Genomic DNA, 16,525 nt, shown 5'->3' with positions numbered 1-16,525 from the left:
GCTGAAGCTCTGGGCTGCTGTCTGTCCCTGTTCTAAGAGGGACAAAGGGCATTTCCTTCAACTGGACTGTATTTGCATGTTCAGGGTGATTCCCCAGAGCCTCTTCTAGCTTCTAAAGCTTCTATTCATTCAGTAAATATTTGCTGAGAGTCACAGTGTGCCTATCACTGCTGGCTGCTGCAGTTAGTGTGGGAAAGAAGACAGATGAGGCCTAGATGTCTTGGGACTAATGGCTTCCGGAGAGCAGGCCTCTGATCCTAAGGACACCCACAGTCACTCAGGCATGGCTGTGGTCATGGAGAGAATGGGCATGAGGAGCCTAACTTCGGAAGGGTGAAGGAAGTCACTCTGGAAGAAGGGACATCTCAGCCTCGCAGTGTGGCAGAGGGAAACACCTTGAGAGTGGCTTGAGGAAAAGGAGTTGGTAGGAGAATGGGGTTAGAGGAGCATGATGGTGGACGGAGGTGAGGCGGAGGAGCCCCTATCTCTGACCTTCCTCTTCCAAATGGTTCTGGCACTTGAGGCCTGGGCTCCCGGCTTCCCTTCCCCTTTAAACTCTGGAATGCCACATAGCCATGTGAGGTCCAATTCCCTGCTTTCTTTTGCTGGCTCAGAGGTGGGGTGGTTGGAGGAGTTCACATTTGGAAAGACAGAGAGAGGAACCTGAGTGTTCACCCCAGATGAACCAATGACATTTACACAGTAGGTTTGTGAGGACTAAAGGAAATAAAAAATTCCTTTAGTGTAATAAAAATCACTGTGGAGCAAACATTTTCCTCCTTCTCTTTCTTTGTGCATGCCCTTCCAGCCTTTCCCTGCATGGTCCAGTGTTCCCCTAAGGAACACCATGCCACTAGCCCTGCTTCTCAGCAGAGCCCTGTGACCATAACCTTTTCTGGAAGTCTTATTTAGATGACATTTTAATAATATTTACTTTTAGTTTCCTATGGGAAATGAGATAAAGGTGGCCCAGGGAGATGGCTTAATGGTTAAGAATGTGTTCTGCTCTTGCAGAGGACCTGAGTTCAGTCCCCAGCATCCTTATTGGGTGGTTCACAACTGCCTGCAATTCTAGCTCCAGGGGATCTGACACCCTGTGGGTTCTGTGGACACCTGTGCTCACATGTACATGTACCCCTACACAGATACACACATATACAGATAACTAAAAATCTTTAAAACTAATATTTTATTTTTTTGAGAATTTGATACAATGTATTTGTATCGTACATGTATGTATCATCAATGTATTGTATCATTTCCCCAACTCCTCCCTACCCACCCCTCACTTCTTTGTACACTGAATTTCATGTCCTCCTTTATTAAAAAAATGTCCAGTCCAGTTTGTGCTGTCCAAATATTCTTGGGTGTGGGGCTGTCCCTTGGAGTGTGGTCAGCCTAGCAGGGGTCACACCCTTAAAGAAAACGGACTCTTTCAGCAGTTATCAAATGCTAATAGTTCCAGCTAGGGGTGGGACTTTGTGTCCACCCCCAAAATAAATCTTTTAAAAAGTTTACATAAAAATGATTCAGCAACAACAACAACAACAACAACAGGCCATAGTACAAAGGGATGCAGAGGAAAAGATGACATTCTGTTCCCACTGAGGAGATTGTCACCAAAGGTTTGGATTGTATCGTTGTAGAAATTTTCTTTCTTGAGTTTTTGTTTTTGTTTTTGCTTTTTGAGACAGGGTTTGTCTGTGGAGTCTTGGCTGTCCTAGAACTTGCTCTGTAGACCAGGCTGGCCTTGAATTCATAGAGATCTATCTGCCTCTGCCTCCCAAGTGCTGGAATTAAAGGTGTGTACCACTATGCCCCGCAGAGAAATTTTCCACACACATAACGAAAACCAGAGTGTAAAATTTGTTTTGTTTTTTCCCCCACTGAGTGTATCTTAGGTATGTTTTAGTGCATATAAATCTTTCTCTTTGTTGGGAAAGTGGCTCACTCTGTAGCCCAAGCAGGCCTGAACTCACTATGCAACCACAATTAGTCTCAAACTTATGGCAATCCCCCTGCCTCAGACTCTTCAGCACTGGGACTGTAGGCCTGACCCTGTCCTGGCATTGTCCTCATCTGCCAGGTGGGATTCTCTGTGTCTGGCCACCAGTCCTCTGGGCACCTTGCTGTGCTATGTGTCTCATCGAGTCCTTTGTCATCAGTAGCCTGTTTTTCAGGAACTGGGTGGGGTCCAGAGCTGGAAGAACAGCTTGTGTTTCCTGGTCTGGGGGGAGTTTCATTGGAGCTTTTCCTTTTCCTAATTACGAGCCTAGCAAATTGGGGATATCTGAATGTCAGTGTGTCACTCCACCATGGACTATTTAGCAGCCCAGTCGTTGAAACTGACAAACAAATTTCAAGGGTAGTAGCGGCACCCATGGGATCTGGGTACTTGGGACACATATTCAAGCTGTTACCAGGAGCCAAACACCAGGTGTCCCAGATCCCCACATCACTTCCCAAGTTTGTACAGAATAGTAAAAAGCATCGGGTGTGTTTCTTCCCTTCTTTAATAGTCCTTATGGTCAAAGTACTCACAGATAATGCAGAGGATGAAGAGAAAAAAAAAGAAAGTCTCCCTTCTGTTGTCCAGCATCTTTAACTTGTTTCCCTGTTCCCTCCTCAGAAGTGATTAACAATTGGTCATGAATCTTTCTAGGCTTTTTCTTTTTTTTATTTTACAGACTTTGAATGTTCTCGGTAGTCATTATTTTGTGACAAATAATTTAAAATGCAATTTACAGTTTTGTGTTTCAAAAAGTCTTCTGGAAACCTGAGAAAAGTCTACAAAAAGGTGATTGAAAAAGTTGGTATAGAATCCAGTGTGATGGTGCATACCTTAATCCCAGCACTTGGGAGACAGAGGCAGGTAGATCTCAGTGAATTCAGCCTGCTCTACATAGTGAATTCCAGTTCAGCTGAGGTTATGTAGTGAGACCCTGTCCCCAAAACAAAAGAGAAAGAGATGATAGAGGGGAGTTGCCTGATGGCATAGTTCTGTGGTGTAGACTAAATCCTGGGTCAATTCCAGGGACAGCTGCGACGAAGCCACTTGTCTATAAAGTCTCAGGCTGGGTCTTGTTTTCTTTCTCTCTTTTCTTCTTTAAAAAAAATATTCTTTGTTACCATTTTTTATTCTTTGTGTCCCCCACCCTCTCTCTCTCTGTGTGTATGTGTGTGTGTTTGTATATGTGTGCGTGCGTGTGCGTGCTTGAGTGCGCTGGCGCCTGTGTGCCTGCTAGTGAACCACAGTGCCCATGTGGAGATCAGAAAACAACTTGTGTAGGCGTCAGTTCTCTCCTTCCACCATGTAGAACCCGATGATCAAACTCAGGTCATTGAGCTTGGTGGCAAGAACTTTATTGGTTGAGCCATTTCACCAGTCCTTGTCCCTTTCCTCTGTCTCTGTCTCTCTCCCCTGTTTTTTCTTGCTTTCCCTCATCTTTATCCCTTTCATGTTTGAGGAGGTCCCTACTCTGTCTCCCCACATCTAACAAACCTTCAGTATGAGGGGCTGTCTTAACACCCACAGGATTGGCTTAAATGTGAATGTGCCGTCACACACAAGCTATTTAGCCCCTTTGAACTTCAGTGCCCTCAGCTATGAGGTAGACAGGAAAAAACTCCATGTTGGTGAGTGACTGCGAACACTAAACATTCCAAGGAATTTTCTTGGTGGTCAGAAAGCACTTTGTTTTTTTCTTTTCCTGCTTCCTGAAGCCTTCATCCTACAAAGTTGTGTAGGATTTGGACGTGGTCCTTTTGATTGCAGCATTTTGATGATTCAGGATTTAACTGCAGGGTCAAAGACCAGCTAAGCAGAGTGAGAAGATGCTTCGGGGCTGGAGTCACACCATCTCTGCCTGGCTTTTCAGAAATATTTCATAAACGGACATGACAGGTCGTGTGTCATTGCCACCTCTTTCCTTCAGAGCCTGGCTGCAGGGTCAGCCCTGCCCTCATAGAACAGTTTCACTACCAGGTGACAGTCAACCTCAACTTCTGCATTTCAGGCCATGAGGTTGGTGAGGCAGTTAAAGCCATCAGAGGAACTGGTATAAGGCAGAAATCAGTGTCACCTCAGTGTAGGGTTTCATGACACAATTCCTCTGGCATCTTTCTGAGAATTAGAAATGGATGTCCCCTTGGGAAAATATGGTATGAAGGCTCTTACTAGTGAGGACAGTGAACCAGGACTTGATAGAAGTGGGCAGTTGGCCGGGCAGTGGTGGTGCATGCCTTTAGTCCCAGCACTGAGGCAGAGGCCGGGCGGATCACTGTGAGTTCGAGACTAGCCTGGTCTCCAAAGCTACACAAAGAAACCCTGTCTCAAAAAACCAAAATAAATAAATAAATAATAAAAAATTTAAGAAGTGAGTAGTCAATGCTTTCTCCAGGGTGCAGGTAGCCCCAGCCCATGCCAGGAACAGTGTTATCAGCAGATGCCAAACTGGCCTGCTGCCCCCTTGCTTCTTCGGCTGCCCAGGTACCCAGGGCCAGGCACAGCATGCTTAATAATACATGGGTGTCCAGTATGATTGCTATCTTCATGAGACTTATACTCTTTTTCTCATTTCCTGCCTTCTCCTAGCCTCCAGAACTAAGCAACGGAGAACCTACCAGGAAGCTTCCTCAGGGTGTTGTCTATGGTGTGGTGCGAAGATCGGATCCCAACCAGCAGAAGGAAATGGTTGTATATGGCTGGTCCACCAATCAACTGAAAGAAGAGATGAACTACATCAAAGATGTGAGTCATTCAGGGATGTTTTGTATTTCTGTTCTCTGAAGCAGCTAGGTGGGTGGGGTGGGAAGCGTGGATGGGGATGTAAGTAGGCATTTTGAAAGTCTTACTTGGGATGGAAGTGTTTCTCCATTTCTGTGTGGTGATGCTAAAGGGACAGGTATAATTCTTCAGCAAGCTTCTCTTGGGTGGCTGTTACTTACTGGCAGATGATCATGACCCAGGGCGCTGCTGGGTGTGTTTGGAGGCTCTTGGGTGGTTTGGAATAGGATACCAGACACACATAATGTAAGTGTTTGGACAACTGTTTAAATGTGGGTGTTGCTGGATACTCATAAGAGAGCCACCAACCAACTCAGAAAGAGATGTGTCTTCCCTGGAGTTGAGTCTGGAGCAGGGCACAACTGGGCTCTGGGTCTGGTTCTCTGTTTTTGGACTTTTTCTTTCTTCAGCCTCAAGATTGTCTCTTCTATACATATGACAGTGTTTGGAGTATTTGCCCTGACCCCAGTAGGCTTCCCCTTACATGGCAGCTTGGCTAGGGATGGTCACATACCCCATTCCACACCAATTACTGACAAGGAACTTAGGCAGACTTGGCAGGTTCACACTAATGATTTGGATTGAAATAAATTTTGGGAAGTCAACTACAATATACAAGGTACAGTCTATGTGAATTGATGCAATTTCTTTGTACTTCATGTATTGCCTTGTATCTTTTAAGCTGAGATAGTTTGGGAGAAGCATACAAAGAAGAAGAAAATTGGCCATCTTTCACCATTCAGTCTCTTCTGTGGTTAACATTTTGGATCATTTTCTTCAAATACTTTGATAGCTTCCTGTCTGTCTCTTTTTTGTGATACCCAGTGTCCCCTCTGTCCACACTAATCTGACTGATGCTGCTAAGATCAAAGCAGACTAGTTAGAAGAGAGAAGAAATGATGCCTATGGGCTCCAGACGCAGACCCACAGCTCAGTGCCAGAGGAAGCAAATGTTGGCAACAGGCTAGAGAAGTCCCCGGGCCTGTGAGCTCATTGCTTTGCTTCCATATCAGACCCAGGTTCCTCTTAGTGTGGTCTTTTGTTCTCTCTAGGCCTCAGTTTATTCATCTATAGGTGGGCTGTCATCCCTGAAGTCAAAGCCTCTAGCTTTGTGAGGCTCATTTGACTTGGGGCAGATGTTGTGCAAAGCCATGTTGTCTTAACTATTGCATGAGTGTTGTTTTTTAATAACAAATACATGGGCTGGGAGATGGTGCAGTTCTTAATGTGCCTACTGCATAAGCATGAGGATCCAAGAGTTCAGATCCCCAGTGTCAGGTTAAAAACTGTGTGGTTGCTGGCATCTATAACTCTAGCGCTGGTGGGGCAGACACAGGATGATTCTTGGAGCTCACTGGCCAGTCACTGTAGCTGAATATGTGAGCTCCAAATTCAGTGAGAGACCCTATCTCAAAAAATAAGGTGGAGAATGACCAAGAAACATACCTAATGTTAACTTTTGACCTCCATACGCGCGCGCACACACACACACACACACACACACACACACACACACACACACGTGTATACACACACACACACACACACGTACACACACACACACACACACACGTACACACACCCTTTTACACATACAGGCATCACCCACAAGAACAGGTACATACACCACACATACAAACTCACATGCACATGTGCACATGAGTACACACACATACAAACATACATACACACAATGTTTTACAACCACCAGTCTTGAGCACCCAGTTATCTGGCCTCTCAAAGATAGTTTTTTTTAAATCGTGAGGAATGTTGGATCCCAGATTATTTTTTTATATAACTTATTTTTATTTTATATGCATTAGTGTTTTGCCTGCATTTATGTCAATGGGAGGGTGTCAGAAGCCCTCGAACTGGAGTTACAGACAGGTATGAGCTTTGATGTGGGTGCTGGGAATTGAACCCAGGTCCTCTGGAAGAACAGCCAATGCTCTTAACTGCTGAATCATCTCTCTGGCCTCCAGATTGTTTTTTCTTTTTTTTTTCAGTGCAGACTTTCTCAAGGAACTGTTTAGACTGTCTTCATTTACATGCTCCATATCGGTTGGGATTGCTGTAGAGATTTTAGAGGTAAACCTTCTAAGTAGAGCTGAGACTCCCAAATTGCCCAAGACAAATACGGCAGGTCCAGGCTAATCCTCAGCTATAAATGGCATGCCCTGAAATCAGAGAACTGGTTCTGACCCAAAATTCACACCCTCCACTGTGATCTGCAATACAAAGTTAATTTCTAGGTCCACCTTCAATGGCTGGTATCAGATCCATCCCAGCCTGCTCATTCCTCAGTGTGTTTATGAGTTTGTTGCCCTTGCTCCCTGATGGGAGACGCCTTGGCCTTGTTGGCTTCCTACACTCGTCAGTAGGAGCAACACCCATCTCAAGAGTCTGCCATTCACCTCTGGTGACAGCACAAGAGCCACGTGGGGTGATAGAGTTATTTACTCCCTAGAATGAAGGGTCATGCTTTGAGACTAATTTCCCAGTTGTTTGTGGTCACTGGGAAGAAAGTGGACAATTAGAACTCATGTGGGTAGGGGCTGGAGAGATGTCTTAGGGGTTAAGAGTTCCTACTAATTAAGTAGGACCCAAGTTTGATTCCCAGCACCTACCCATGTCAGGCAGCTCACATGTATCTGTAAAGGCAGTTCTAAGAGACCTTCACCTTCTTCTGGCTTCTCTTGGCGCCCATGAACACACACACACACACACACACACACACACACACACACACACACACTTAAAAAAATAAAATAAATCTTTAAAAACACCTCATCTGGGGAATGCTTGAGGTCTTGCCTCTTCTCTTCCAACTCTCCATTCTATCCATTCTAAAACAAAATGTAACTCGTGTTAGCATTCTTGCCTAGCATGCTTAAGGCCTTGAGTTCAAATCCCTAGTACAAGAAAGAGAAAACAAAAGTTCCAAAGCAAAACAAGGTGTTTCTTACACAAATATACCTTCAGAATCAAGTCTTCCAGCACTGTTCTGAAACATTTGCACTCAAACCAGACTGCTTCCATCCATTTGTAAGCTCAACAGCCTGGAGTTTGCCTTGAGGGAGCCACCTCCAGACTTCTTGATCTGTTGGGAGACTCTTGAGAACTTTACCAGGCATCTAAGGATACCAGAAGATGGGGAGACAGGGTTGTGTATCAGCTTCCCACTTAACAATCTTCTGATAGTCACCCCAGTCCAGACTTGCACAGTGCCTGTGTGAGTGAGGAGCTGGGGACCACTTTCCTCTTTGTTACACCCAGTGTGTGTTCTGTTGGTAATTACTGAGAAACTAACATTGAGTTTATGGCCCTTTCAGTCCTCATGTTTTTCCACCTTGCATTCTAGACATTTAATTGCTTTTTGGCATTTGGAGCAGAGAGAGAGAGAGAGAGAGAGAGAGAGAGAGAGAGAGAGAGAGAGAGAGAGAGAGAGAGAGAGAGAGAGAGAGACGAGGAGAGAGAGAGGGGGGAGAGAGAGGAAGAGAGAGAGGAAGAGAAAGAGAGAGAGAGAGAGAGAGAGAGAGAGAGAGAGAGAGAGAGAGAGAGAATTAGAGGTTGCTGCTTGCTTTGGAGCGTTTTCATTCTTGTAGCCAAGTGTTTACAGTCATTAGAAGGGGTAAACTTTGTTCAAACGGTGTTTGAGGGTGTTTTAACAAGGTGTTTGTCCTTCAGTTTATTGCATGGATAACTTAGTGTTTATTAGTTCTTATCTTCCTTGATAATACACAGTATTGTTTGGATTATTTCCATTGTTTCTAACTAGATGTTGAAAGTGATCTTGTCACTTAATTTTGCTACGTGTCTTATTCTTAAGATTTTTTTTTTTTTGGTGGATCTTTCACTTATTAGTAAAGTTTCCAGTATGTTTCATGAAACTATTGTAATTTGATGTCTCACTAACATTCTTGTGGCTGCAGGTGAGGGCCACTTTGGAGAAAGTGAGGAAGCGGATGTATGGAGACTATGATGAGATGAGGCAGAAGATTCGCCAGCTCACCCAGGACCTGTCGGTAAGTCCACCTGCCGGGAAATCCATGCCTTGGCTCGGTGGCTGTGAAAGGGTGGCAAGGCTTGGGACTTATGCCCAGCGATGTTTAAATAGCTCATGCTTCTTATGAATGGAGTCATACTTTACATGATTGAACTTTATTATCCAAAAGAGAATGTCTAATAATCTTCCTTGTGTGTACAAGGTACACACTCTTCACTGCTGAGCCACCTCTCCAGCCCCTACCCAGATCAGTTCTCGGTAATGGCCCACTTTAATTTTTTTCTTTTTTTCTTTTTTTTTTTTTTTTTTACTTTTTTGAAAAATGAAGTCTTGTGTAGTCCAGGATGGGCTCAATCTCGAATGAATTTGAAATCCTCATTGTTTCCACCTCCCCTGTGAAGAGATTATAAACCATCATGCCTGGTTTATAGGGTGATGAGGATCAAACCCTTGGCCTTGTACATGCTCTATCATCCAAGCCTCAGTTCCAGCCCTCACGTTCCATTCCTAAGAATTTATTCTACAGATAAGCTCCCCCAGGTGCAAAATGACATGTGGATGAACTAATTATTTTTAGCATCACTTGTAACAGTTTAAAAATGCAAATTGAATACACACCAAGATAAAGGAAGTATGCACTCTCTTTCCTAGCCAGCTCTTTACCGACTAAGCTAGCTCCCTGGCTGCAGGGATTGGTTTGTAGTCTATAGTTTTACCGTAAATATTACTGAAGCAGATGTGCCTGCTCTCAGAAAATTTCCCCATCCCTGGAATCTATGGGGTGTAGGTTGGTCTTGGGTGACTGTCTTTTTCTCTCCAGGTTTCTCAAGCTCAGAAGGACTACCTAGACAGTCACATCCAAGCACAGTCATCAGCCCTGGATAGCTTCAATGCCATGAACTCAGCATTGGCGTCTGACTCTGTTGGCCTGCAGGTAACCATCTGCTTCCCCTTAGCTGGGAACCTTCTTTTTATAGGGCTGTGAGCTTAAACAGGAGTGGGGCCTATTTGCAGAAAAGGCACAGAATGTCCCATGGTCAGCTATGGTCCTTTAAGCACAGGCCTGGTAAACACAGTTTTAGAAGGTAGGGAAGAAGTCAGAGGAAATGCTTCCAACAGAAGTGCTAAGCCTCTCTCTGTCTGGCACCTGTGTCAATGGAGTTTTAGACTTAGTTCTGGGATGGAGATGTCTCCTGCTTTGTTCTGGGATGGAGATGTCTCCTGCTTTCTAGGTACCTAAGTGGTCCCCTGTGTTTACACAGCACATCAACTACCTTCTTCTTGTAGCTCTGGTGGTTCAGAAAGTCCCACTTGGTGACAGAAAAGACAAAATGCAGCCTGTCATGGGAATTAGCTCTCCCAGGAAGCACCTAGCACTTTTTCTTTAAGGTTTAAGGATGATTTTATGTTGGAAAGAGTCATGTGTGTTCCAGAGAATGAACACTTTCTTCTTCTTCTTCTTCTTCTTCTTCTTCTTCTTCTTCTTCTTCTTCTTCTTCTTCTTCTTCTTCTTCTTCTTCTCCTTCTCCTTCTCCTTCTCCTTCCCCTTCCCCTTCCCCTTCTCCTTCCTCCTCCTCCTCCTCCTTCTTTTCTTTTGTTTTGGTTTTTTGAGACAGGGTTTCACTGTGGCTTTGGAGCCTATTCTGGCACTTGCTCGGTAGACCAGGCTGGCCTTGAACTGTAGATCCAACTGCCTCTGTCTCCAAGTGTTGGGATTAAAGGCGTGCGCCACCAAAGCCCAGCAAAGAGTTTAATAGACCGACATTCTTAATTAAGACCCACCACCAGAGATTGGCTCTGAGCTACACATTAAAGGGCTTTCATTTTTTACCCTTCCAACTGAGATGTTTCCTGCCTAGCATGCAAGTTCATCTGAAGATGTTCAGAGTAAGCCCTTGGTCTTCCTTTCCAACTCCACAATCACGTCTGTCATCCTCCAAGTTTTCTTGGCTTATCTTTTAAAATCTTCCTAAGCGTTCAGCCCACTCATTTCTAATCCTCTCTGGTCCTGTGTAAATAGTTTTGTGGATGTGCAAACAGGCCAGCAGACTGGGCTCTTCCATTTCCCATAGAACTTAGCATTCACCAACCATAGCTGATGGAGCCCAGAGGCAACAAAGCTTGGCCAGCTTCCAGCAGTGGGTGGGGTGGGGCTGTGTTTGGGTTTGTCTGGGATGCCCATTTCTGGTTGGGCTGCAGTCCCATGCTTTTCCTGGCTCCCTTTTGTGTATGCCAGCTTCCCTCTGGCCTCAGGCCAAGCCTCTGGTTCATTTGGGAGCCCTTTGTTCCCTTCCTCCTATCTTGAAGGGGGATTGCCAAGGCCCTCTTTCCTTCCCTCTTGGAAACCATTTCACTGCCCAGCCTACCAGAGAGGGCTTTGCTCAACCTAAGTTTAGACCTGCTTGTGTCTACACTATGTCTCTGGGTTTTTCTTCCCAGAAAAACAATACATTTTTTAGACAAATTCTTCTCATGTGCTGTTTAGTTGACAATCAAGACATTTACCTTATGGGTCACTTATTAGAACAGGGTTATTCCTAACCCAAGGCCCTTAGTCTCTGAATCCTGGACTGTCAGCAGAGCCATGCAACTAGATTACACCATCAGTCATATCTGAAGGTCATTCATTGGCTTCTTACTTGTGTAAGGTCCCAGACTCTTCCATGTGTCCCTTCTACTCATGTTTGTCATTACTGACAAAGACCAGACTCTTGGCTTCATTTCTTAGAAAGGCAGACCTGGGCAGACTGTGGAGATGGGCTCCAAATCCTGACTTCTGTGGATAAACTGAGGCCAGCAGAGATCAATGACATAAAGTGTCTAGCTAGTGGCAGAGACAGGATTAGGCAAATCTGGTCTCCTGGTCAAGGCTAAATATTTGTGCATCCATTTTCTCCCAGAAGGACTTGGACATTAGGCTAGATGTCTTTTTGCAGCTCCTGGAATCTTCCAGTGGCTTCAGTGTTTCCTTTGATAACTTTTTACCTCCAATGACAGTTTTTAAAGTGATTCAAATGGGCTCAGCCTGCTTCACTTCACTATAACCCAGAACCACCTGGCCAGGAGCAGCAGTGCCCATGGTGACCTGTGTATCCTCACATCAATTATCAATCAAGAAAAGTTCACCACAGGCTTGCCCACTGGCTGGTCTAGGGGGAGGCATTTTCTCAATCAAGACCCCCCTTTTCCAAATGACCCTGGCTGTGTCAAGCTGACAACCAGCATACTAGCTAAACCCTCCACCATCTGAACTACATCCCTAGCCCCCCTTAGCAGGCTCTTGACACCTGTTAGGCAAAGCTGTGAACTTTATCTCTATTCTATAAAATACCTTGTTTTTTTTTTATTTCACTGTGGAAATATGGGAAAGACAGAGAAACAACAAAATAGAAATAAATATCAATTCTATTATGTAGGGAAAGCTATCATGGGTTTGGATTTATGAATGGGATTGGACTGCGTTGACTACTTTACACCTGCTCCGTACCCCCCATGTGAAATGATAGTATTTTGTGCATTTCCCCCCCAGAAAGATTCCATTTAATCTATCTTCCTATCCTAACCAGTGGCAAGTCTAATGGTCCACAGCTGGTGGGGACTGTAGGGAAGGCTGTGGCCCACTAAACCACAGTGGGACAGGCCTCAGCCACCGTGGGAATCCCTGGTCCCCACCTGGGAGCTGCCATAGCGTGACACAGAATGGGATGTTACTGCTGTGTGACCTCACACCACTAGATCTGGGCTTTTAATTCTCACCCAAATAGAAAACCCTTGTGGATGTGACTTTGGAAAATAGCAACATCAAGGATCAAATCAGACATTTGCAGCAGACCTATGAAGCATCCATGGATAAGCTTCGGGAGAAGCAGAGGCAGTTAGAGGCTGCTCAAATGGAAAACCAGCTGCTGAAAATGAAGGTAAAGCAATTGGCCTTGTTCCCACTGACCTCTCTCTGTCCTCTCTAATTCTTCACCTCCCTTTCCCCATTCTCTTTCTCATTAGGCTTCCTTACCCACAGGCACGGTCTGAAGGTGCCAAGGAGGTGTCTTTCACAGTTCCCTGCCTAGAGTTGAGGTGCTGCACAAATATTGGGGGTATGCCTTTCCTAGCCCACAGTGTCCGGTGTGACATTGTGGTTATATTATTGGGAAGGCCAGTGGCATGCTTCCTGGCTCTAGTGTATACTCACAAGCTTTGGAGGGCTCTCCCTTCACCATGTATATGTTCTTTGAAGTCCCAAGAACTGTCCCTGCCCTACACACACACACACGCACGCACGCACGCACGCACGCACGCACGCACGCACGCACGCACGCACACACCACCATCACCACCACACCAAATATCTGTCCCTCTTGACCACTGGGCTGTGTGTGGGCCCAAGCTGAACTTCTAGAACTTTGAAAGCATCAGTGGACCTTCCCAAAGTTTTCACTCAAGCCTGGGGGTTTAAGTTTTTAAAAGCACCTATGGCATAATAATGGTTTCCTTATGGCATTTTCATACATGTATGTGTGTGGTTTGATCATATCCACCCCTCATTATTCTCTTATCTCCCCTCCTCATTTATCACCTTCCTTGTCCCGGCTACTCTCGCTTTTGCTTGTATGTCTTTTTGTGTATGTGAGTATAATCAGGCTTAACAGGATAGTGTGTGAGAAATTATTTATGGGATCATGACATGAGCAGTTTACCAATGGCTACACCACTGGGGAAAAAAATGTCTCTCAGCTGCCATCAACTGCCTACAGATGCCTAAGAATGGGTGTGGCCTCACGAGCACCCCCTCCCAAGACTGTGGTTTTCAAGTTGTGTTCTGTGCAGCCTTAAGCTATTCTGTGGACCATGCATAACTTAGTGCCCAAGCCAGAGTATGCTAGTGAAGAGTGGAGCTGCTAATAATTCAATTAGGAAAACCATCTGACGGTGTGTCCTTCCTCGTGCTTGCGATGCTACACTGCAGACTCTGTCATTCCCCTCTGGGGTCCTGCTCTCACAGCCACTCTGGGGTCAGGCTTGGGCCCTTCTTTGCATTCCCTTCAAATAAGGCAACTCTTTCTGGTTTTATTATTTTTAATTGTGTGTATGTGGGTTTGTGTACCTGAGTGCAGTGCTTACAGAGGCCAGAAGAGGGCATCAGATTCCCTCAGAGCTGGAGTTACAGGTGATTTGTGAGCCATCTGATGTGGGAAGGGAACTCAGGTCCTCTGGAAGATCAGAAAGTGCTTTTAACTGCCGGCCTACAGTAGCCTATTTTAGAGACCGATGCTGAGTTTGCTCCTGACCACTGGAGCTCAAAAGTTTTTCTCCACTCTTCCTTTTGTTTTGTCCTTCAAATTAAAAATAAAAGGGGTTGCAGGGACTCAAGGTGCAGCTGGAATGCAGCATGAACAGGCCTCAGACAGAGCCCCTTTCCATGGCACCTTCGAAGTACAAATGGAGTGTGGTGTGGACCCACATTCTGAGTGAATGGTAGCTTTTGCTCGTGAATTTCCATCTTACGGCACCTCAGTACCGACACTTACCCAGAGATGAACATTCATGGGCGTCAAGAGGAACTTGTTACATCTTTAGAGTAAACACTATGCAACTTATTAAGGTCAAAGGGCGCCTCCTTTCCCATAGGCAAGGTACTCACATGCTCAGGTGTCTTAGACAAGCAGAAGCCTGACAGGAAAGGCACGGTCACACCTTTGGAAACAGTTTGGAAAGCACACAGTGTGGGAAAGATGAGTGCTGAATGAGGCCTGACTTAGAGATGGGGTTGGTCAGTGCAACGAATGGGATTGATTAGATAAGCTATCTTTAAAATAAGCTGTGCCTGCATGTGTACATGGGTGCAGGTGTGTGGTTGCACATGTGTTTACGTATGGGTGTAGGTCAGAGGTCAACCTCAAGTGTAGTTGCTCAGGAGCTGTCCATCTTATCTTTTGAAACACAGTCTCTCACTGGGACCTGGGGCTTGCTGTTTATAGCTGACTGGTCAGTAAGCCCCAGGGATCGTCTACCTGTCTCTGTCTACTCTGCTGGGAGTTAGACGTGTGAGTTACCATGCATGGCTGTTTTGTTTGTTTCCTTTTCTTTCTTTTCACGTGGATTCTGGAAAAACTTTACCAACTGAGCCCATCTCCCCAGCATCAAGAAGTGACCTTCTGAAAGATTTGCTCTCTGAACCCCCCTGTCCCAATCCTCCTAAATAACTTAGTGTCCAGTGCCATCTTTCACTGGTGTGTGCTCTGCTCTTTCTCTCCCTACCCTCCTGCCTTCTGTCTACTGCAGACTGCTGGGAGTCATGCTCTGACCTCGGTGTGTACACACACTGGAGGGGCAAGGTACAGGCTGCAGTTCTGCAATGAGACTCTTTGCAGGTGGAGTCATCTCAAGAAGCCAATGCTGAGGTGATGCGGGAGATGACGAGGAAGCTGTACAGCCAGTATGAGGAGAAACTGCAGGAGGCCCAGCGCAAGCACAGCGCGGAGAAGGAGGTGCTCCTGGTGCGTGTGTGCCGCTCAAAATAGAATACACGGGATGTGGCTGGCAGGTTTAATAGGAAGGTTTTGTCCTTGAAGGGAGTCATGAGGTTGGATGTGAAGAGAAATCAGGGGAGTCATTCATTCATTCATTCATTCATTCATTCATTCATTCATTCATTATCTGTTTTCCATATGTCTTATATGTGTGCACTGGGTAGACAGGTGTCCTTGCTCTTGTGTACACTTACAGAGGGGAGAGGTTGATGCTGGTAGTGTGCCTCTGCCATTTTCCACCTTCTTTATTTATTTTGAAACAGAGTATTTCACTGAACTGGGAGCTTGGTATTTATTTTGTCTAGGCTGCTGGCCAGCAATTTTCCAGGATACCCAACTCCTGTGGCCCTGTGTTAGCCTCCACAGTGCTGGGGGCACAGGCATGCACTGTCATGCCCAGCTTTTACTTGCATGTTAGGAATCTGAACTCAGGTCCTCATGCTTGCACAGCAAGCTCTTCACCCACTGAGCTATCTCCCGGGCCCTGGGGATTTATGTGATTGTTCATCCACTTGCATTTCCCTCCTTCTGGGTAACCCATTGTCTCTGTATCAAAATACACATTTCTCCAGCCAGTAGGACTATTCACCCACATCCAACAGGTCCTGGGTTTGTCTGTTTACTCTGTTTGTTTCTCTTTCTGAAACCTCCCATGTCCCCATCCTGGGTTATACCATTGTCCCCAGAATCCTCTCCATCCTGAGGTTTGCCATTCCCACAGCTAGAAGTGACTTTTGTCCTCAGAAAGCCATTCTCCCTCTCTCCTCCTGGCTGTGGGATTGGACTGTGCTTCTGTCTAGAGGTGGGCTCACATCCTGGCCTCTCTAGGAGGGCCCACGTTCTTTGAAGGAGCCCTCTGTGTCTGGTTTATCTGTGTCCTTGAAGGCATAATCAATGCACCAGATGTTTGGGTTTTTCCTTAAGAGTAAGTTTGTGCATTGCATTGAGGGAGGAAGAGCTGGAATTTACTCATTCTGCCTCAGTTGTATGTAGGCCCACACAGTGACACTCTGAGCATTTGTGCAATGTTATTTAAGCCTTCACAGGCCATTTTGCTTTGTTTCTTTTTTTACACCTTTGGAACATAAGCTTTTAGGAGAAAGTTACTGGGCCCATCGAAAAGCCACACAAGGGGCCAGCAAGTGCTCAGCAGGTAAAGATGCTGCTCTGCAGGTAAAGAGGCTTACTGCCAAGGTGATAAGCTGA

General features: G+C 45.5%; 1 protein-coding gene across 3 annotated transcripts in view; it reads left to right on the top strand.

The window, feature by feature from the left end:
• Myzap (myocardial zonula adherens protein) overlaps positions 1-16,525 on the top strand; it is an 87,959-nt gene that overhangs the window by 25,004 nt on the left and 46,430 nt on the right. For all 3 annotated transcript variants that reach the window (XM_027411212.1, XM_027411215.1, XM_027411214.1), the window contains exons 3-7: positions 4,595-4,750; positions 8,719-8,811; positions 9,613-9,726; positions 12,557-12,709; positions 15,161-15,286. In XM_027411212.1, coding sequence (XP_027267013.1) covers positions 4,595-4,750; positions 8,719-8,811; positions 9,613-9,726; positions 12,557-12,709; positions 15,161-15,286 — 642 coding nt within the window. The remainder of the gene's footprint in view (positions 1-4,594; positions 4,751-8,718; positions 8,812-9,612; positions 9,727-12,556; positions 12,710-15,160; positions 15,287-16,525) is intronic.

Source organism: Cricetulus griseus, chromosome 4 (assembly GCF_003668045.3).
Source record: "Cricetulus griseus strain 17A/GY chromosome 4, alternate assembly CriGri-PICRH-1.0, whole genome shotgun sequence".
Classification (NCBI taxonomy): Eukaryota; Metazoa; Chordata; class Mammalia; order Rodentia; family Cricetidae; genus Cricetulus; species Cricetulus griseus.
This window is presented reverse-complemented; position numbering and strand designations above follow the sequence as displayed.